Source organism: Perca fluviatilis, chromosome 20 (genome assembly GCF_010015445.1).
Source record: "Perca fluviatilis chromosome 20, GENO_Pfluv_1.0, whole genome shotgun sequence".
Taxonomy (NCBI): domain Eukaryota; kingdom Metazoa; phylum Chordata; class Actinopteri; order Perciformes; family Percidae; genus Perca; species Perca fluviatilis.
Window position 1 is genome coordinate 8,977,496 of NC_053131.1, and position 20,789 is coordinate 8,998,284.

Genomic DNA, 20,789 nt, shown 5'->3' on the forward strand with positions numbered 1-20,789 from the left:
ATGATATTGTAAAATCAAAACTTACAGCACGAAGAAGGTCACAGAAAGTGAAACATTTCTGTGAATAATTATTCTCTAAACAAAAAAAAACGTAAGTATTGTGCCATTGCTGTCATGTCACTTAGAATGAAAGAGCCAGCTAAAATATTAAAATATTCATCCTAGTGTGTGTGTGTGTGTGTGTGTTTCTCATGAGAACATGGAGGTGTGTGTAGTTTTTCGTTAAACTGCTCCAAGATTCCATCAAAGAAGAAACAAGCAGTCTTTTGAAGGGCAGTTCTCAGACACGCTGGGTGGGGATGTCTGCTCTCGTGTGTGTACATTATGATTTCTACCACAGAGGAACTCGGTCTTTGAGGCAGCAGCATAACCCGCTCAGTGCTCAGATGGATGTCAGACCACCACCTGGCTGAATTAATCCAAGAAACATTCCTAAACGTCACTGCTGAAGGAATTCCTTTCACAGAAATTTCCTAATACAATCACCTCATGGTGCTGTGACTTCGTAGTGATGGAGTGAGAGTTTAAAGGGTGAACGTAAACCAGGGCGTCGCTGACAGAGAACATGCATACTCAGCAAACATGCCTCGGGTTTAAAACAGAGCTATATGAGGCATACATAACTCTGGACTGCCGGTTCTCTGTGGAAAGATGTTAAAATTTCCCATTAGAGCAATAGAAATCTGAAATAATATCACAGCTAAATTCTACAGCAAATATACTGTACATCCTGGGCCTCTGTGTGCCTTTGTATGGTCCTATCAGCTGTTATGATAAAAAGTAAGTTACCGGCCTACCCTGGTGGCTTACCTGTTTGGGCGTGCGCCCCATGTGCATAGGCTCGGTCCTTGCCGCAGCGGCCCCTGTCCTCTTCAATAAAGGTCTAAAATGCCCCAAAAATAATCTTAAAAAGAAAAGAAAAGTAAGTTACCTGTAAAATTTTATTAAGTACAACATGGTTGACACCATGATGAGAAACCGATACCATAGCTAATAACTAACACCAAAGAAGAGAAAGTTGTTGAAAGTTCCTTAACAGAAAATCTAAGGGAAAAAAGACATCACTGTTTCTTTGTTTTGGTTCCTTTTCTTACGAAGAATGTCAGCAGTGGTTGTTCATTCGTTTTTACGAACCCAGATTTTCAAAATAAGTCAGAGACTTGAAACCAGAGATTTGAAAGGGTCCAAAAAACAGGCGTTAACTGACCTAGATTGTTCTAATCTCATTAAAAGGGTTCAGGCTCATTAATTGCTGCAGTGGTTGCAACACAAAAAGAGCCTGTACATCGGTAAAACACTTTTATTTCATATATATTTATAACCTTTAGTTATATAGTCATCTGATAACAATAGATTATATGTTTCCACATATTTGAAAGTTATTTTTGAGAAGCTCTAAATGTATAGAAGTGGAAAAAAAATGGACCTAAACCCATCACTTTGCCTCGGAACTCATCAGGTTCTGGCAGAACTTCCAATTATTCCATGAACAAGTCTACCTTCTTTAAATTTGAAGATGCTGTCTGCCTATGTGACTGTCTGTCTATGTGACTGTCTGTCTGTCTGTCTGTCTGCCTTCCTGCCTGTCCAGGAATGGGTCCGATCTACATGAACGAGGTGAAGTGCCTCGGCCAGGAGAAGTCCATCTGGAACTGCCCGTTCAAAAACATCACATCAGAGGACTGTCAGCACACGGAGGACGCTGCTGTTCGCTGCAACCTGCCCTACATGGGATTGGAGAACTCGGTCAGAGCTGAACCTCCTTACTACGATGTTTCATCTTAAAATTGTTCTGTTAACTTGGAGAAAAGTTGATTGAATTGTTTATATTATTATTATACTATTTATTGCATCAGATAGCACATGAAAGTATATGGATTATTGGTGAAAATTGGTTAGCTGCATCAGATTTTCTTCTGCTTTGATGAATGTAGCACAGGAAAGTTGAATAATGTCTCATTTAATACTGTGTTTATTGTATTATCCATTCATTTAGTTCTTTGCTGCTCTAAAAGTCTTTTCAGTTTGCCCTAAATTGTGAGATTTAGAGCTGATATTTAGAAATCTCACAATTTCACTCTCGACCAATACTTCTTCACTGCTGTCACAAAAAACAGTCATCAGAATCAGAATCAGATTCTGATTCATGTCATGTTTGTTCTGAATTATTTTTCATTGTTTTATACCAACTCTAGAGAACAAATTTGTTGTTTGAAAAATTAGTAAAAAATAGTTTTTTTGTGACAACAGGGATTTCCTCTTAACATCGAGTATATCTGGTTGTGCAGTTTGTAATTTACCAGATCATATTCTTCCATGTTTCCTGTAGATACACATAGAGGCCGGACTCAGTAGGATAAAAACTCAGGATACACTTTCATATTATCGATAGTTTTCAATTTGAGTTACATTCATGTAAACCATGTCACCTTTAAGATTTTACACCAACAGAACAGCTAACCGATTAAAGTAGATTCCTATCCAGCCCGGCCCTTGTGTATCTATGCTCTGCTCTGTGGTCTCTAACCCCTCGGCCCAACACAGATCCGACTCACAGGAGGACGGACCCGTTACGAGGGCCGTGTGGAGCTGCTGAGCTCCGACTCTAACGGGACGCAGAGCTGGGGTCTGGTCTGTGGAGAGACCTGGAGCACCAAGGAGGCCATGGTGGCCTGCAGGCAGCTAGGCTTGGGCTACGCTAACCAGGGCCTGCAAGTAGGTTATTAACAACACTGACTGACCAACTTTCTGCAGCAGAGCTGCCTTTTGGTATATTTGACATATGCAAATATAATATACTGTCATGAACACCCAGATAATCTAATTTCTATCATTCCATTACAGTCAATACAGTTAATTATATGTATGTTCAAATATATTCAATATTTGGGTTCAGTCACATATTATCTAATATGTGCAGCATACTAGTACTAATACTTTGGTGTATATATTTGTGGAATATACTTGAACATGTATGTCTTAATGTCTGACATGTTATAAGTTCCATATGGAGTAGATGTTTCTTTTCCTACATGGAATAACACAATACCGTTTTGGTCTTTGCTGTGTGGGCAGACCAAAACAGACTCACTTGAAGTTTCTAATCAAACTCAAAAGCCACTCACCACTAAAGCCAAGTGGTGACCTCATCTGGAAACCACGTTGAGCTCTCCACGCCTAGAAAAGACTAACCAAAACTACTGCTTCAACAACACATTCTCCACTGCCAAAGAACAAGTTAGTTTCAGCCCAGACAGTTCAAAGGACAGGAAGTGTGTACCTTCACTGACTCCCAGCAGGGCATTTCAGATCCGGATAGCGGGCGGCCGCAGCAGTTATGAGGGCCGGGTGGAGGTTCAGGTTGGCTCCAAGTGGGGCACAGTGTGCAGCACAGGCTGGACCACAAGGGAAGCCATGGTGGTTTGCAGGCAGCTAGGGCTTGGCTACTCCATGCATGCCATCACTGTAAGTAGGACCAAAGAATGAAGACATTTGTTCCATAATGAGATGTTGAACAAATGTATTGTTTACAGGATGAACTTCTCGAGATGCATCATGAACAAAATGTACACAATATGCAGAAAGTAAACAAAAACAATAGGATGACGGAATCATTGTCATGATTCTTAATGATAATGACAAAAGTAAACATTAGTAGCAGGAGCAATTTGAAGTAAGAAATAAGGCTAGTTTTGATATTATGGGTTTAACTTTACAGTTACACAATCAGAATCCTAAAACAAAATGCTTTTTTTTTTTTTTTTTACATTTTCCTGTAGAGATTCAGGCTACAGAGAAGCAAAGCCTTAAAATATATATTGCAGTATATGACTGTTAAAAGTGATTCAAATAAACTGGGTAATTAAAAGGAGCACAGATGAACACATGTAACTGATTTAGAGAGACTTAAAGATAACAAATCAATTCAAGATCTTCATACATATCACAATCATGGGTATGAAATTTACTTTAAAAATAAATCTACATAAATTATTGTTTATTTATTTTGAATCCCAGCTCGTTGTTGAAGCCTCGAAACTCAGCTGTGGACTATGTTGAGTTTCAAAGCAGTAAACTGGGAGGAAATTAGGGATTTGGGTGTACTGATGTAAACTAAAACAAAACTAGGGAGTGTACTTTTAAATATCAGCAATAAATGTCAAGTTTTGGTGTCAGTTCCCCAGAAAAATCCATCATTTAAGAGGCACGGAGACCAATTTCTACACCCTCACAATAAAACATACCACAGTTAGCAGGGTAAAGACTGTGGCTTCTTGCAAATGTAGTAAATCATTGCCTGAAGAAGAAGTAAATGAGGAAGGCTGTGGATAAGTGGGCACACAAAAACTTACATAACTACCAATCATCATGACAATATTACACCTGGAACACAGGAAACATCACAAAGTATGATCATTTTCCTTTAAAGACTATTAAGAGATTTAAAAGTATAGTTAACGCTACACTATCATCCAACAAGGTTATTTAGCACTGTAGACACAAACTCTGAATTTGTAAGCTGCATAGAAAAGCAGCATGATACAAAATACTAGTATGTGAAAATGAATTTACCTGCAGCATTTATAATCAGTCTATAATTACATTTATAGTGGTGTGGAATTGACAAACCTTAGCAATATGATTATTGAATCGCTCAGTATCTGCAAAATATTATTGTCCTCCAGTGATCATAAACTCAGCATCACGCTGTCCTCAGCCAGTAGCCAAAAAAAAATGAGTCACGAACATCTGTTTTTCAGAACAGTACACTGAACTCTCCGCAGCTCTGTTTGTGAATGACTCTTTCCTGATCGACCCACTGTTTGTTTTCTGTTTGCATGTTTGTCTGTTTGTCTAACCCCCCATCTAAGGAAACGTGGTATTGGGACAGCAGTAATGTGACGGATATGATCATGAGCGGCGTGAAGTGCACGGGAAACGAGATGTCCCTGAGTCAGTGCCAGCATCACAAAACTGTCAGCTGCCAGAAAGCGGCAGCAAAGTTTGCAGCGGGAGTCATCTGCTCTGACAGTGAGTGACCGAAACAAGTGGAAACTACTCTGTTGACTGACAGTCTTCATACACATCTTGTGTTGACCTGTTAAAACTCCAAAGGCATAAAGAATCACAAAAGAGAACATCAAAAAAACAAGATCCAACATATATTTATGCATGAAGTTCTTAATCTTTTTCCTTGTTTTTACAACTTCCTGTTTTAGAGGGGAGCTCTGTCTTTAAATGTTCTCTTCTGAGCTTCCTGCCATTTTTTTTTCTGATAATGTGGTAATAGTAGAAGAATTTAATAAATCAAATTAAATTGTTTTTAGTCAACATTGCCATCACATCATCAATTAAAAATGTTGCTCCTGTTGTGAAGTAATAATCACTAGTCAAAGCAATATTGTGATGATGGTGAAAAGATGTAGCATTAGCAGGTTTTATTACATACTGGCAGGGGTGGCAGTAGCTCAGTCCATGGGGAGCTCTTGAGCAAGGCACCGAACCCGCAATTGCTTGGCGCGCCTTCCAGCAGTCGCAGTCCCCTCACTCTGACATCTCTCCAGTTGTGCATGTATAGGTACTGAGCATGTGTGTGTATTTCAGGCCTGTGTGTAGTGTGTTCTAACAACAGAGTGAAAACATTGTAATTTCCCCCCTGGGGATCAATAAAGTATAACAAAAAAAAAAACACTGATATTTACAAGTAGCATAGATGTATGTACTTGAGTAAATGTACTTAGTTACATTTCACCACTGCATTATAATATGAGGAACGTAACTCAAGCCAAATCCTACTACTACCTGTGTACGCAGCGGCCTCTGACCTGGTCCTGGACGCCCCTCTGGTCCAGCAGACAGTTTACATCGAGGATCGTCCTCTGCACATGCTCTACTGTGCTGCTGAGGAGGACTGCCTGTCAAAGTCTGCAGCCAAGGCCAACTGGCCCTACGGACACCGACGCCTGCTGCGCTTCTCCTCCCAGATCCACAACATCGGCCGGGCTGACTTCAAGCCGAAGGCTGGGCGGCACTCCTGGATCTGGCATGCCTGCCATGGGTACTATTATCTTCATTAACATATTTTCTGGAGGACGGCTCTGTTCAGACAAACTGCCTCATCCTAATAACAGCAGACTGGGGTTTAAATGATGCAGTGATACAATCTCATCGGTTCTCAGTGGGGAAACAATTTAATTTATGCCAATGCAGTAACATTATTTTGTCATAAATCTTGAGTCTAATATCATATTTCAGTCCTAAACGTGACCCCAAAACTCCCCCCTACATTTGTGTTCAGTAGTTGTTCAGTTATTTCAGACAAACTCAGAAAGACTAGTTGGAGAAAGAGTTCCAAGTGTATCCTTCTGTAGCCTCTCGGATAACATAGTGTGATAATAGTGGAGGAGAAATTCTGTTCATACAACAGCTTTGCTGGCTTGAAATGAAACTCAATGTGTGAGATTCAAATGCCAGCAGCAGAGATTCAGCCGGTGTTAAGAGCTCACTGAAGTGTTTTAGTCCAAGATGATACATTATATCCACATATCTTCATTTTAAAACAAAAATATTACATATTCTTTTCAGATTTTTTTCAGATTTGTATTGCAAATTCTTCCATTCTACATTTGTTTCCTGACTTTGCACTTTTTACTTTATTTTCTCTTGCACAAAAACACCAAAGCCAAATTCCTTCTATGTGAAAACATACTTTGCAATAAACCTGATTCTGATTAAAACCATCATCCAGTAATAGTATCACAGTATGAAAGTACTGAAGTATTAATTAACTAGTGTCTTTACCGTGTGTATTGATTCACTAGCAATCATTGTAGAAATTGATTCTCTGATTTTGTAACAAAATCAAACCCTTCTCTCTTGCTGTAAAGTCTGCTTATTTTCACTGAAACACCTTGCCCTCTAAGGCATGAAGAACATTTAAGATTTTAAAACATAGGACTCTATATTTCAGGAAAAATCAGGTCTCTACCCAACATGTTTCATTCAGAAATGTATCAGACAGCTAAAGTAAAATCATAATTTCGTGGGACCTTTAAGTGTCTTTTTTAAAACACATTGGTTTTGAATGGTGTGGAATAAAAAGGTGCTTGTTTTGTGTTGTCAGTTATCAAAGGAGGTTATCATTTTTTAATTTATAACAACATTTTCTCTGTATTATACAGCCACTACCACAGCATGAATATTTTCACCCACTATGATCTGATGAACGCCAACGGTACCAAAGTGGCCGAGGGACACAAAGCCAGCTTCTGTCTGGAGGACTCAGATTGTCAAGAGGGTGAGTCTGATGCTTCACATTAGACTCCCAGCACAGGGTCTGTTTTCATTTGTTGAGAGAACCAGAAAGGGTGGAGACAGAAAGTTCCGTACGTCCCACTTCAGGACACTGTCTGAGCTTTCCCACTTATTGAAACAAGTGATAATAATGACATAGATACAGGTTGGATTTTCTGCCATCTTTAAGGTTTTAGGTGTATATAGGCAATTTGTGAGTAAATCAAATTACATGTTTGGAACAGAATGACCCTTTTTATGAATACCCTAATTAATGTAGATCACTGAATCAAAGGTTCATTTCTAAGGATTACTTCATATGTAAATATTCTTATTAAGTCTGTGTTTTATGGATCTAGTAATGTATCTTAAATTAAATCTTTTTGACACTCAGGAGTCTCTAAGCGGTACGAGTGCGCCAACTTTGGCGATCAGGGCATCACTGTGGGCTGCTGGGATTTGTACCGTCACGACATTGACTGCCAGTGGATCGACATCACAGACGTCAAACCAGGAAACTACATTATGCAGGTGAGCACATGCAGCTTAATTTGAGGAACACAAAGAAATAACTGTGCGGTTTCTTAGTGCTAAAAAACATATCAAACTGTGTGGATATAACCTCATAACCAACACAGCAACTTTTGTTGACTAATAGATACGATATATAGCTACAATATTTGAAGCTGCAAATCCGACTATCGTAAACTTCTATTTGACCTCTGTGGTTAAAAAGTTATCCTACCTCTCGTTTTTCATTCCTCCTCTCCTTCTGTTTTATTATGTTTATGAATATTTGAATAACAATAGAGTTTATAGATGAAGATATAAATGGATATCTGCCGCAATTTCCAAAACCAGTCCAAATAGAACCAGATTCACTCTCCATAGAACCAAACAACACTATAGAAAAGACTACAGGAAGTAGTTTGCACTCATCACTTGTTAGATAATACATTTTCCTAAGGGAAGATAATTTTGGAGGGAAAAGGACTGTTAGGGTACTTATTCTTATCATTATTGTTCAAAGAGTACCTGCGGTGAAGTGTGTTGAGCAGAGATGGCAAAAGTACTCACTTCTCGTACTCAAGTAGAAGTACAGCTACTTGTGTTAAAAAAATACTCTGGTAAAAGTAGAAGTATTGATTTAACTTCTTTACTCAAGTAAAAGTAATAAAGTACAGGCTTGGAAATGTACTTAAAGTATAAAAGTAAAAGTAGCCTTGCGAATTTTTTATGCAAAGCTACCTGGACCACACAAATGTTACTAGAGTGCAAGCTGAGAAACTTCAGTGGACATGGAAAAAAGGCTCTTTATGTGCCATTGCCTACATTTTAAATGGATGTCTGCCAGTAGGCCTAAAAAATCACATACTGTATATGATTATTGTGACAGAGACTGGGACTCCAGGTTAATACGATTCTGACTGAGTAGCAATATATGAATTAATTTGTGATTCTATGAGAATTCACAGATCCAGTTTCTCTTTTTTAATCTTCCCTTTAACATTTAAAGGAATCTACATGTACTATATGTGTGTGTGCTCAAATATGGCTTCTGGAAAGAAAATAAAGGATCAAATATGAATTACTAAACAGACATTAATTAAGAAGTTCCCCATACTTTTAGAGTTATGCAGCACATTCACCAGGAGTCATTCTTGACTATCTCAAACATCTCTCTCAGATAAGGCCGAGGATGATTGGGAATGTCTTGCTGCTTGTCTGCCGAATCTCTGGGATCTCCGTTTTCTTCATTTTCAATCATGTCACCGTCCATACTACTAGTGCTAACGTTACCGCCATCAAGCCGCAATGATTTGCCACCGAATCTGTTGAGTCGTCTTGTAGTGGTGCGTCAAGTGAAACCTATATTCCCATCCAATTAGATTGAACTCGGTACTGAAGACGTGAAAAATAATAACGGTAACTCCGCTAAAATTATTTGAAACTTTTTTTTGTAAAATGTAAGGAGTAGAAAGTACTGATATTCGTGTTAAAAATGTAAGGAGTAAAAGTAAAAAGTCGCCACAAAAATAAATAGTAAAATAAAAATATCTGAAAAATCTACTTGAGTACAGCAACGAAGTATTTGTACTTAGTTACTTCCCATCTCTGGTGTTGAGTATTTGGAGAAGAAAACAATATGTGTTGCTGAAGGAAGTTCTTCAGGAATCTGTATCGAGACCCTCCTCTCACCCCAAGACCTGAGAAAAACTCAATCAAACCCAACAAATAGATCAAAATAACTAACTGAACTCATTGTTAATGGGACGCCTGACAACAAAGCCCCGGGTGAACATTAATCCACTTTTAAAAAAACAGTTTATTAATCCTGTCTGTTTCTTGCCTAACATTTAAGAAATACATAAGAAAGCCAGACATCAGCTTTTAATCACAAATGGGTTTATGGTTGTGTTTCAATGTCTGTGATTGTCTAGTCTATATCCTTCGCCTTCCACTTCCAGGATTGCTCCGGTGCTGCAGGAAATTCTGCCGGATGCATGCGTTTTCCGTTTCCTTTTGCTTTCTTTGTGTTGTTATTCTAAACTCTGGTGGATTTGTGAGGACTATGGTTAACTGCTCCTCAGATCTCTGCAGGGTAAATCCAGACAGCTAGCTAGACTATCTGTCCAATCTGAGTTTTTTTCTCGCACAAGTATTTTGCAGCGCCTCTGTGCGGAGTTAGCTCCGCCCATGACGATTGTGATTGGTTTAAAGAAATGCCAATAAACCAGAGCATGTTTTCCTCCCATCCCTGAATGCTGTGTGGAGTAGCCAGACCCTCCTTCAGCGCGCTTTGGAGGAGGGTCTGATGTGAGGAAAATATCTCATTGACATTATTTTGACTGATGTTGCGATTGTGATATGATTCAAGATATTGGAGGGAATGATTGTTTTTGTATCATTATTGTAATTTTTATTGAAAAAAATAAAACCGATTATAGTGTGATTTTTGCGAGGATCTGTACTAAACAAAGCTGTTTTCTGTAGTCTCTAGGATAGGATTTGTAGGCCGGGACGTCTCCGCAGCTCCACAATACTTCATTTTAGAATGGTTTGACACAAATTTGTCTTTAACAAATATTACGCCCCTGTGCGATTTCAATATTGCACTAGTCCATATTGCGATTTCGATAAAATTACAATTAATTATGCAGCCCTACTATCCTGTTATAAAAATGTTCATTTTATGTTCCTCACCTCTTCAGATTGTTATCAATCCAAATAATGAAGTGGCTGAAAGCGACTTCACCAACAATGCCATGAAATGCAACTGCAAATATGACGGGCATCGAATCTGGCTCCATAACTGCCACATTGGTAAGCAGTCAGTAAAGATACCAGATGTTTATGCCAAATCTGGCTCTTATATTTAAACTTTTTTGACTGCTTTGTTCATTGTTTTTAATCCCAACAGGTGATGCGTTCAGCGAGGAGGCAGAGAGGAGGTTTGAGAAATACCCCGGGCAGCTGAATAACCAGATTAATTAATCAACAATAATTTCACAACAAATATAAGACCTAGAGTCGGGTGTTGAATGAATAAAAACACACCTCACTAGCTCAAAAAGCAAGACATAAACCTTTTTTGTTTTCAGGTACCAAAATGGATTTCCTCACATATTATTTGGGATTATGGAAGAAGCCAACAGTATTTTCTTGTGGTGAATGTGTTGTATATTATACTTGAATATTCAAGTGCTAATGTTTTTTTTTGTCAGTCTAATGTGAGCTAATGCTATATTTTTTATTACAAAATAACTATTACTATTAATGAATGTTCTGAGTTATGAATGAGGTGCTATTTTTTTTTACTTGGAGAAGCATGTTAAGAACTATGTGAGGTGTTGGCATTAGCTGTAACACATTTAAAAACTAAAAACTGAGGCATGAACAGGACCAAATGCAGCTCTGTCAAAGTCTTACTGGTCTTCATAGTGGGTATTATGGACAGAAGAGATAGACTGTCCCATTTCCCAAAACCTGCAGGTGCTTTAGAGCAAAACATTAAATATTACCTTACCTGGATACATTTCTCTGGATTAAAGGTTTTATATCAAATACTGTTCAGTTTTCTGCCATCTTGTTCACAGAAATGGTTTGGGTTCCACAGTTGCAATATTTTGTGAATGTATGTATTGCTTATATCAAGGTGCTCAAGAACAACATTTAGTTTGAAGTGCTTTGGAACCAGTTTGAAGCCAACTTCAGCTTGTATGTATTATTATTAATAATCATTTAGGGTCGGAACATACAGTAGATGTACAATTACCTTCAAGAATGTCTGTACGTATGCTGATGTAATCACACCCGCTGCACCGAATAAAAAGGAGAGGAATAATAATGATGCTGCATCTACGAGACTTATATCGATTAGAAATTGTTAGGTCAGATTTTTTACATTTGTGTCACAGTCTTCACACTATTTTGTAAAAAGAAACCGTAGACTAGACACCATCCCTGCGTTCCAATAATCCTACTACCATACTATTTAGTTTGCCAAAAAAAAATAAGATATGGTATGTCCCAATGCATAAAATGTCAAATGCAGTATGCCAAAAATACCAGGATGTCCTACTGCATCCAGTCACATTTAGCAGTATGCAAGCCAGCATGCTGTTCTGGCTAATCTGACCCACAATCCTTTGCACAGCATATATCAAGAGGATCAAAATTCAAGGTGCAATGTTATGAAGAATTAGTATGTCCCAATTGTATGCATACTGCCTGCAACAGTACATACTTTATAAGGGCAACGGCATTACGTACTAAAAGAAAAATGATGCTATTTTGAACTCTAGTCATCTTGCGATGGGATCACACCAGCTGCAACGCCAAATCTGGCCAGGGGCATAAAGTGGAGGGGCCCCTAATCCTACCTCTTACCTCCCTACTTCTGGTGCCCTTGCTCGGGCCACACCCATTTTCAAACTCAGCCTTAATTTCAACTCTCATCTGCACACCTGTAAAGTTCTGTGAAAGCATCTTGCACGGTTGCGATGCTGTCGCGGTGACAATCTCTGGCCGCAGACATAAACACCTGGCAAAGTACACTAAACCGCATCTGTGGTAGTTGACGCTACAGTAGGTGTCTCCAGGACCACATTTTACCACCACGACACACACAGACTTGCAAAGTTAAAACAATACAAGCATCACTGTTGCAGCTGGTAATTATTAGACAGTTTTCGAGTAGCTCTTATTCAGTTTTGGAGACTGAGTAAGTGCACTGGAGAGAATGGAGTCTAATTTTTGTTAAGTAAAAAAAAAAAGGGAATCTAATTTTCATTGTTAAAAGAAGATTCAGACTAATTCAGTGGGAACTCCAGTGAACATTCATTTATTTTACATACATCACATATCCTGAGAAGACAGTAATGATAACAGGAAATGTTACGGTAACATACAGCACTCAAATAAGGAATAAAAATAAAGGCAGGTAATGAAGCTTTCCATCAACAGTCACTTTAATCTACAAATTATCTACTAATGAAAAAGTCTCATATTTCTTGGTTTTCTCATGCTAAATGTTTTCTGTGTTTATTTGAAGAAAATGCGCTTCCAACTCGGATCCCAGTCCTGAATGACGTTCATCCGTCTTTCTTTATCTTCTGAGACACATAACAGGTCGGTCTGGTGTTTTACTGCAGCATTGTCTGTTTAACAACTCTCCCTTCTTTGTCAATGGCAAAGTTGTAATTCTTTGGATTGTCCAGAGCTTCTTCTATACGCTGATCCAAGTTCTCCAATGTGATGAAGTTCTTGGCCTCCTCCTGTAAGAGATTGAAAGTAAAAAGTCACATTAAGTTTGTTTAGGAATATAACCAGGATGCTATTTTGATGCGGGATTTCAAATTTCCACTTTTTTGTATTAGAATTCAACATTTTTAATATAAAATTTCCACTTCAGTTTGGAGGTAACAAAACAGAAAGAAGATAAACAGAGATTGAGAATAGAAAAAAAAAAAATCATACCTGCAATTTTAAAATGTCCCTCTCTTTTTCTTTGATGGATTCTTGCTGCTCTTGTTCACACTGAATGGCAGCTTCTACCTTCTTGCGCTCAGCTTCCTCCTTTTCCTTCTGGATCCTCAAAATCCTGAAAGATACAGAGGAGAAAGTGAGCTTTTACTTTTGGAAATAAAGAACAAAATCTTGTTGTTTTTTTAAGCACACAGATGGAAACTAGACACGGTTGACCGTATCTTTGAATGAGGTTTTTACTCATGTTGTAATTTTGAGTCTATTTTTACCGGAGTTTGAGCATGCGGAGGTTCTCCTGGTTGTTAAAGGCCATGAGGGTGCGATGCTCCGTCGCCTCCTGCCTCGCCCTCTCCTCCGCCAGGGAGCCCGTCTCCTCCTCGTACTTCTTCCGAAGCACCTCCTCCTTAAACTCCAGCCTGACGAACACAGAGGAAAGAACCACATCAATTCAAAAAGGAAGTCCTCCTGCAGAATCAGTAGACAGTAGTAGTAGTAGACACGTGTAGTTTATAGAAGGGCAGGACTACAATTCCCAATATTTAAAAAAGAAACCAGTCGGAATGTTAAAATATACGTGTTTAAAACTGTATTTCAGTGTCAAAATTGATAGTATCAACTTCAAGCACACAATATTTCATAACTCTGACAACATGATGTATGACTGTATGACAGAAATAAAGATTAATGATAATCACAAATTCCTAGACCCTAAGTTGAAATATTTAAACTGCTTGTCTTGTTGGACCAACAGTCCAAAAGGCAAATACGTTTACTTTACTACTATTCACATTTGAAAAGCTAGAAAAAGAAGAAATATCTGCATTTTTACTTAAAAATCACAATTATTAGATTATCAAAATTGTTGCATATTCACTTTCTGTAAATTGACTAATCAGTTAGTCGGTTAATCATGCTGTTCAAGTTAATGGAAATCAAATTGATTGTTTAACTACTTTGCAGACAAGAGTATGTTGTATAAAATGTCTGCAGATTATGTTACAATTTCAACCATACTTGGGACACACACACTACTATCCATTGTCTCGCTCTCTGTTGGACTGACTGAATGAATGAATGAGATATATATATATATATATATATATATATATTCACTGCTGTTCTCCTTTGTGTCTTTAATTGCTCATGTATAGTTTCTATGTTACCATTATTCGTTTTACTTTCTCTATTTATCTGTATACTTCTGTATATATCTGTGTGTTGCTGCAAAACCCAAATTTCTTATTCAAAATACATACATCAAGAATGTTGATTCAAATTAGGGGATGCAAATTGAAAGCATTTTTTTTTTTTTTTTATTCCTTACAGATACTTTGACAGAACACAAATTTGGAGTGCAAATTTTGGCACATTTATTGGATGGAGGTTGAGGGTAAAACAAATGTTATTTTGAGAATAAAGAAATGTTGAAAGTTTGGGAAACAATTTCCAGCACCGCAGGGGACACAGATTTTGAGCAGGAAAACTGAATTTGCCACAACACCTGTTAACGTCCGAGACATGTCCGCTCCTACGGTTACTAACAGTGGTGATTTAACGTACCGAAGCGCCCTCATCATCATCTGGTACTCCGTGAATCTCTCCTTGAGGACGACCATCTCCACCGGGTCGACCGGGGGAGGAACTTTGATTCGCCCCTCTTTAGACTTGGCCACCGGGTCTGTGCGGGACTTTCTTCCCCGGACAGCCTCCACGAGCACGGCGCTCCTGGGTACGAGGAGCCGGGCCACCTGGATGCTCCTCCCGCCGATTACCTGGAACATGGCGGCGTCGAAATGTGGCTACAGGTGAAAACTATTACTCGCTCTGTTTAACCGTTAATCAAAGCGTTTGAAAGTTAACATTGAGACAGACATGTTATCGACAGAAGCAGGCGGCAGCCATGTTGGCGTCCTCTGACCGAAGGAAGTAATTTGCAACGTAATTTTGCTAGACGTTGTCTAGCCTCTACCGCCATCTGTAGGTAGCAGAAAATGTTTGTGCATATAATACACAAGCTGTCTATGATAATACGTCCATATGGTCTGTGCTCATTATTAAAACTGAGTTGTCCTACACCAGTGTTAGTGTCGAACGTCGAGTCAGTAAGATAACTATAGTGGCAGATAGCTAGCTACGAAGCTAAGTAGTTAGCATAGACTAATCTATGGTAGTTAGTTAGCTTAATTAGCTCAGCAGCCAGGTACATTTATAAACAGTTACCCTGCCATGTGCATGTGAAGTGGTGGAAGAAATATTAAAAAATATTTTACTTTAAGTAGAGAACAATTAATTGTACATAAGTATAAAAATACTTTAAGAACCAAAATAATTCCTGCAGAAGCAGAATGGCCCATTTCATATTATATTGAATTATAATTACTGATGCACTCGTGTAACGTTACAACAACGTTTAATGTTGCAGCTGGTAAAGGTGGGGCTAATTATTTTACTGCTGGATAGCTTGTATACATTATACATATATACATTATCATTGTTTTATTGATTATATTTTGTATTATTAATCTGAATCTGCAAAGTTACAAGTAACCAAAGCTATATAAATACATGTGTGTAGTGGAGTAAAAGTATAAAGTAGCATAAAATGGAAATACTCAAGTAAAGTTCTGATACCTCAAAATTGTTATTGTTGTTGTAAATGTAAATCAAATGAAAATCCAATTCAAAGGAATTGGAATTACTTTAGTAAGTTTCTTAAAAAACAGTTAATTTCAGTTATGAGAGTACTTCTAATTACTTAAAGCTTGTGTTAAATATAAGTTAGTAAGTTAAATATGACGTCAGCAGAGACCAACTGACTCTTGAAAACACTTAATATTTGGTATGCTGAGCTATTGTTTTACACTCACAATATGCAGTCAAAATAAATGTGAAAACTGCATTTTGTTGTGTTCCTTCAGGGTTCAGTGGGATGCCGGGTGTCAGCCTGGTGACTGATGATCCTGCTGAGACAAGGCACCGGCACATTACAGCTCCAGTCGGGATGCCAGGAACATGGAATGATGGGAAATGGCGCAGTGCTGTTCATTGTGACATTGAGAACTGTAAGTAAGGAGACATTTTAGCAGGATGAAGAGACGTGTTTTGCCATTGTTATACGTTTTTTCTCGAAATCACACATCAGAATCAATCATGGGATATATTCACCATTCTCAGCAGTGTTAGATTCAGCCTGCCAAGTCCCTTTAGCTTTTCACTATTAACCATTACTATATAAATTTCTATATATTCATTGCACCTTAGAGGCGCCTCATCTTTAATATTGGATTTCGTTATAAAAGACATTAGTTAACATTTTGCAGTTGTTTGTAGATCTTCACTGATGTGGTAAGAAGAGCCCCGTGATTGGAATCTGGGTCATTATGACTGAAATATTCACCTTGTTTGGATACGCAAGAAGTCTTTGCTGATTGCTCTAAAACTAGACAAAAATAGACAAATCATTTTGTTGTACATGAGAGCTACAGTGGAGACCCAACATCGAAATGAGCTCTTCTCTTCAACCCGTTGTAATGTCCTAAACATCCTCAAAAGTGTCAAATGAAAACCGGAGATGTGAATTGATTTGCAGGTCAGTTATATGTTTATTCAGCTTGTTGCCGGCCGTTACAGGTACACCGAGCTTGATGGTGCAAACTTTGTATTAGTTTCACAGATGTAAAGCACCATTTAGATCTAACATCAGCAGACAGACAACAAGGAGCTCCTGCACTTCTCTTTCAGTTTAATCATTTAGCTTTGAATGAACTCACAGAACCAAAAAAAAACTAATCGAATGCAGATAAGCTGTGAGACACACTGCATGGATATATACGGAGAAACCAGTAACAATTAGTCTTCCACAGCATTTACATGTCCAGATGCTTATTAGAAATTAGAAATTTAAATAACCGGCCAAATAGAAACGACCCAAACTCCCTCTGGTTTTTAAACCAACCAAACTTGTAGTATTTGTGTAAATGCAGAGGAAGAATAACTAAAAAAAAGACAACAATGAGTTTTAATATAGTGAAAAGAATTCTTTTAAGGTTACTGTTTCACTGACTACTAGAGAGCCAGGGGTGCAGGACAACGCATGGATCGATTGGTAGAGTTCCCGGTCAATAATGCTGCAGGTTTCTTGCATCAGTTCAAACACAGATAAAGTCCAAGCATCAAGAGATGAATGGGGGATTTATCCTCCTTCACAAACAATTGGTCAAATGTTTGCACAACGAGGGTTGACAAGAGTCAAATAGGAACTCTGCTGCTTGGACCTTAACGTGCGTGACAGAGAGGAACTCGGCCAAAAACAATACTGCCGTCCGACTTAGCTATGCAACTAATGCAGCGCAGCCACTCTGCGTTTTTACAGTTTGCCATCTCCTTGATGTGTGGTGTCAGAACGTGTGTAGAAGAAGGGGGACTTCTGGTGGACCTCTTGTTTTTCACAAGGGCGCATCTGTCTTGAGAAGGATGAGCTTTGGATTGCGATTTGGGAGGAGTAATGGAGTATCTGGGAGGGGGGGGGGAGATAACAGAGGAGATAATGTTAAAGAAATGAGAGAGGAAGGGAGGGAGGGAGGGAGGGAGGGAGAGAGGTGATGTTCAGGACAGGAAAGAAGGGGAATGAAGTATCCAGGTTGATGCCAGGCTGGTGGCATTTAGGTTTTAGTTAAGAATGGCAAGGGAAGGGTAAGCCAGACGGATCTCTTCTCCCTCCAGGAGTTTCCTGAAAAGAAAAAGAAAACCGATTATGCTTGAGCTTACTGTGCATTTATTTTGTGCTTATTTACGGAAAAAGTGTGATACATTACTTGAATATGTGAAACTGTTATTTCTGTCAGGTGAGATTAAAAAAACCAGGTCTTTTTTTAAACGTGTTGCCCCAGAGTCATATAGTCATACATATTTGTTTAAGATAAACTAAATGTCCAATATCAGTGGAGACAAAAGCCAGATCTCACCTGTACGCAGCTATTTCAATGTCCAGCGCCATCTTCACATTGAGAAGGTCTTGGTAATCCCTCAGGTAGCGCGCCATCTCCTGCTTGGCGTCGTTGATATCCCGCTCCAGCTCACTTATCCTCATCTATGAATGCAAATAAACAGTCATTCATTATCAAATATCACCGTTAGTGATGCTAGACACAAGGATACATACAACCTTTGATACACATTTTATTTTAGTTTGGTTTTGCTTAAAGAGATTTGCTTCAGTAAAATAACATATAACATTTAAATCCCTGGTGTCTTTTTAGAGTGTGTAGCTACGTTGTGCTCTCTGACTTCATTCAGACAGTAACCTTGCAGATTGTTACCTATGCTGTGAGTCTGCCATCATTTCCTGCTGAGCACTAAAGTGTGGGGAGGGTGTAGCTGCTGCAGAGAATATATTTACATCTTGTTGCAAAAAAGAAGCTTCTTCCTGCTGTTTCTCTACTCTCTGCACGTAGAGTGCTGTCTTTGATTCTGGTGTCTACTAATATCATTCTCTCTTAAGACCCTTTACATGCCATCTTTCATCTTTCTGTCTTTTCCTGCCCCTTTTCCCTGTGGGTGAAGAAGATTGCTTCTGTCAGAGAGCACCTCTCATGTCATATGCGAGCACAAATGGGCAGATAAGCGGACCAGGCACCACATACTGGTTCACATTCCCCTACTGGGTGAATATTCATGCGGATCAGGATCCAAATAGCCCTCATTCACCTGGTACTTTGCCACCTCTTTGTCCTGCGTCTCCTCCAGATCCTCCAGCTGCTTGTTCAGGGAGTCAATGACGTTCCGGAGAGATTCGATCTCAGAGGAGCGGGACTGAAGCAGTCTCCGGTACTCCATGGTCTCCTCCCGGATGGCGTGCACGGCCTCGTTGTTTTTGCTGGCCATCTCCGCCACACTCGCGAACTTGCTCTTGTACCAGTCTTCGGCGGTTTGCATGTTCTTGTTTGCCAGCCGCTCGTACTGTGCCCTGATGTCCCGCAGGGCAGTGGAGAGGTCAGGACGGGAGACGTCCACGTCCACGCTGATGTTGGCCACCTGCAGCTGGGCCTGCAGCTCCGCTTGCTCCTCTGCAAAGACCTTCTTTAGGAACACCATCTCATCGCAGAGAGAGACCACGGTGGCCTCGGCGTCGCAGTTGGAGAGCACGGCCCTGCTGGCCTTCTCCCTGGCCCTCTGCAGGGCCTCCTCAGCATCTATGCGCCGCCTCGCCTCCTCCTCAAAGCGTTCCTTCATCTGCTCATACACGTCATGCAGGTAGTCTCTCTCCGCCTCCATCCGCATCTTCTCGCCGTTCTCCGAGTCGATCATGGCCCTCAGGCTGCGCGACTGCCCCTCATAGAGCGTCTGCAGACGGGACGGCTCGCTCTGCCGCCTCCTCAGCGCCTCCAGCTCGGCCAGCAGGGCTCGGTTCTGCAGCTCCAGGTGCCTCACCTTCTCGATGTAGGTTGCGAAGCGGTCGTTCAGGTCCACCAGCTGCTCCTTCTCCTGGGAGCGCACGCCCAGCAGCTCTGTGTTGAGGGAGCTGGCATGAGCCAGGTCCATCCGCTCAGACCGGTCTGGCAGGGAAGAGGAGGCCAGCCTCTGGATCCTCTTCCCGGACGGAGGAGCTCGAGGAGAAGCGTAGAGGGAGGAAGACATCGAGGATTTGGTGGTGGTTTGGGAGCCTCTGTAGCTGTCCCAAGGGCGGCGGTAGGAGAAGAAGGTATCATAGCTCATGATGAATTTTTTCTTGTGGATTTTTTTTTTGTTTGTTTAAGAAAAAGGATGTGGGATTTTTTTTTAGTTTCAGAAGGTTTTTTTTAATGTCCCCCTTGTTCTGCACACCATCGGTGATGATGAGTGGGCGTTTTGCACTGCACCAGCTCAGTGATGCTGCAGATCCCTGGCTTTTATAGAGTGAGGCTGCCCCCCGCCCCCCTCCACCACAGAGAAACATCAGTGCTGTCAGCATCCACCAGGCCAATAGCAGACTGCTGCAGTGAGAAGACAGGAGGTTGGTTTTCAGACTCCCTCTCAGCCTCAGCAGGCCGGGTTGGCGTGGTAGAGCAGGTTTTCTTTTAATCTGCCCTAAAGATCGCCTCGCAATCAATTACTCTCATTACTCTATGCCCTTCTGGAGGCACATTATACTCAACTTTATTCCCTCAATGCATTCTCAGACGCATCTCACAAGCAGTGAACACGTCCTAATTAAAACTGGGGCAAACCTTGTGAAAAGGACTTGAAACAAAGTCTTTTCCACAACCCATTTAGAGAAATCAAAGACATAGTGCTTAAAGGGGCATATACTTTAACACACCGACACTTAAGGGTTGATGTTATAGAAAAACAATAAATGAATTACCACACCGATTGCTTGGTACTTAAATAGATTGATGTGGTTGATAAGTGCCCACTGCTTTATCTGAATAATATGAATGATGATGTTGATGAATAATCCCACAATTAGCCAACTTGCACAGATATCAACAATCTTTCCTGCTAATTAAACATTAAACAGATGGCTGGTG

At 39.9% G+C, this 20,789-nt stretch overlaps 3 protein-coding genes across 7 annotated transcripts in view; 1 reads left to right on the plus strand and 2 right to left on the minus strand.

Annotated features, from left to right (window-relative positions):
• Window positions 1–11,644, plus strand: part of loxl3b (lysyl oxidase-like 3b) — a 31,953-nt gene extending 20,309 nt beyond the window's left edge. For 4 of the 5 annotated variants that reach the window (XM_039785199.1, XM_039785201.1, XM_039785202.1 and 1 more), the window contains 8 exons: window positions 1,592–1,746; window positions 2,545–2,715; window positions 4,872–5,031; window positions 5,815–6,058; window positions 7,182–7,297; window positions 7,688–7,824; window positions 10,506–10,617; window positions 10,715–11,644. In XM_039785199.1, coding sequence (XP_039641133.1) covers window positions 1,592–1,746; window positions 2,545–2,715; window positions 4,872–5,031; window positions 5,815–6,058; window positions 7,182–7,297; window positions 7,688–7,824; window positions 10,506–10,617; window positions 10,715–10,788 — 1,169 coding nt within the window. In that variant the 3' untranslated portion in view covers window positions 10,789–11,644. Of the gene's footprint in view, window positions 1–1,591; window positions 1,747–2,544; window positions 2,716–3,309; window positions 3,466–4,871; window positions 5,032–5,814; window positions 6,059–7,181; window positions 7,298–7,687; window positions 7,825–10,505; window positions 10,618–10,714 lie in introns of all 5 variants that reach the window. The other variant, XM_039785200.1, reaches the window with a different exon arrangement.
• A 970-nt stretch (window positions 11,645–12,614) lies between these two features.
• Window positions 12,615–15,243, minus strand: mrps26 (mitochondrial ribosomal protein S26). Its single transcript, XM_039785209.1, has 4 exons — window positions 14,842–15,243; window positions 13,551–13,697; window positions 13,273–13,396; window positions 12,615–13,070 (listed from the first exon to the last, which is right to left on the minus strand). The coding sequence occupies exons 1-4, from the start codon at window positions 15,060–15,062 to the stop codon at window positions 12,939–12,941; spliced, it is 624 nt and encodes a 207-aa protein (XP_039641143.1). The 5' UTR covers window positions 15,063–15,243; the 3' UTR covers window positions 12,615–12,938.
• Window positions 15,244–16,859: 1,616 nt separating this feature from the next.
• Window positions 16,860–20,165, minus strand: si:dkey-33c12.3 (uncharacterized protein LOC335380 homolog). The gene is made up of 3 exons (XM_039785206.1): window positions 18,988–20,165; window positions 18,246–18,370; window positions 16,860–18,010 (listed from the first exon to the last, which is right to left on the minus strand). Exons 1-3 carry the CDS (start codon window positions 19,993–19,995, stop codon window positions 17,950–17,952), a joined length of 1,194 nt encoding a protein of 397 aa, XP_039641140.1. The 5' UTR covers window positions 19,996–20,165; the 3' UTR covers window positions 16,860–17,949.
• Window positions 20,166–20,789: the final 624 nt, after the last annotated feature.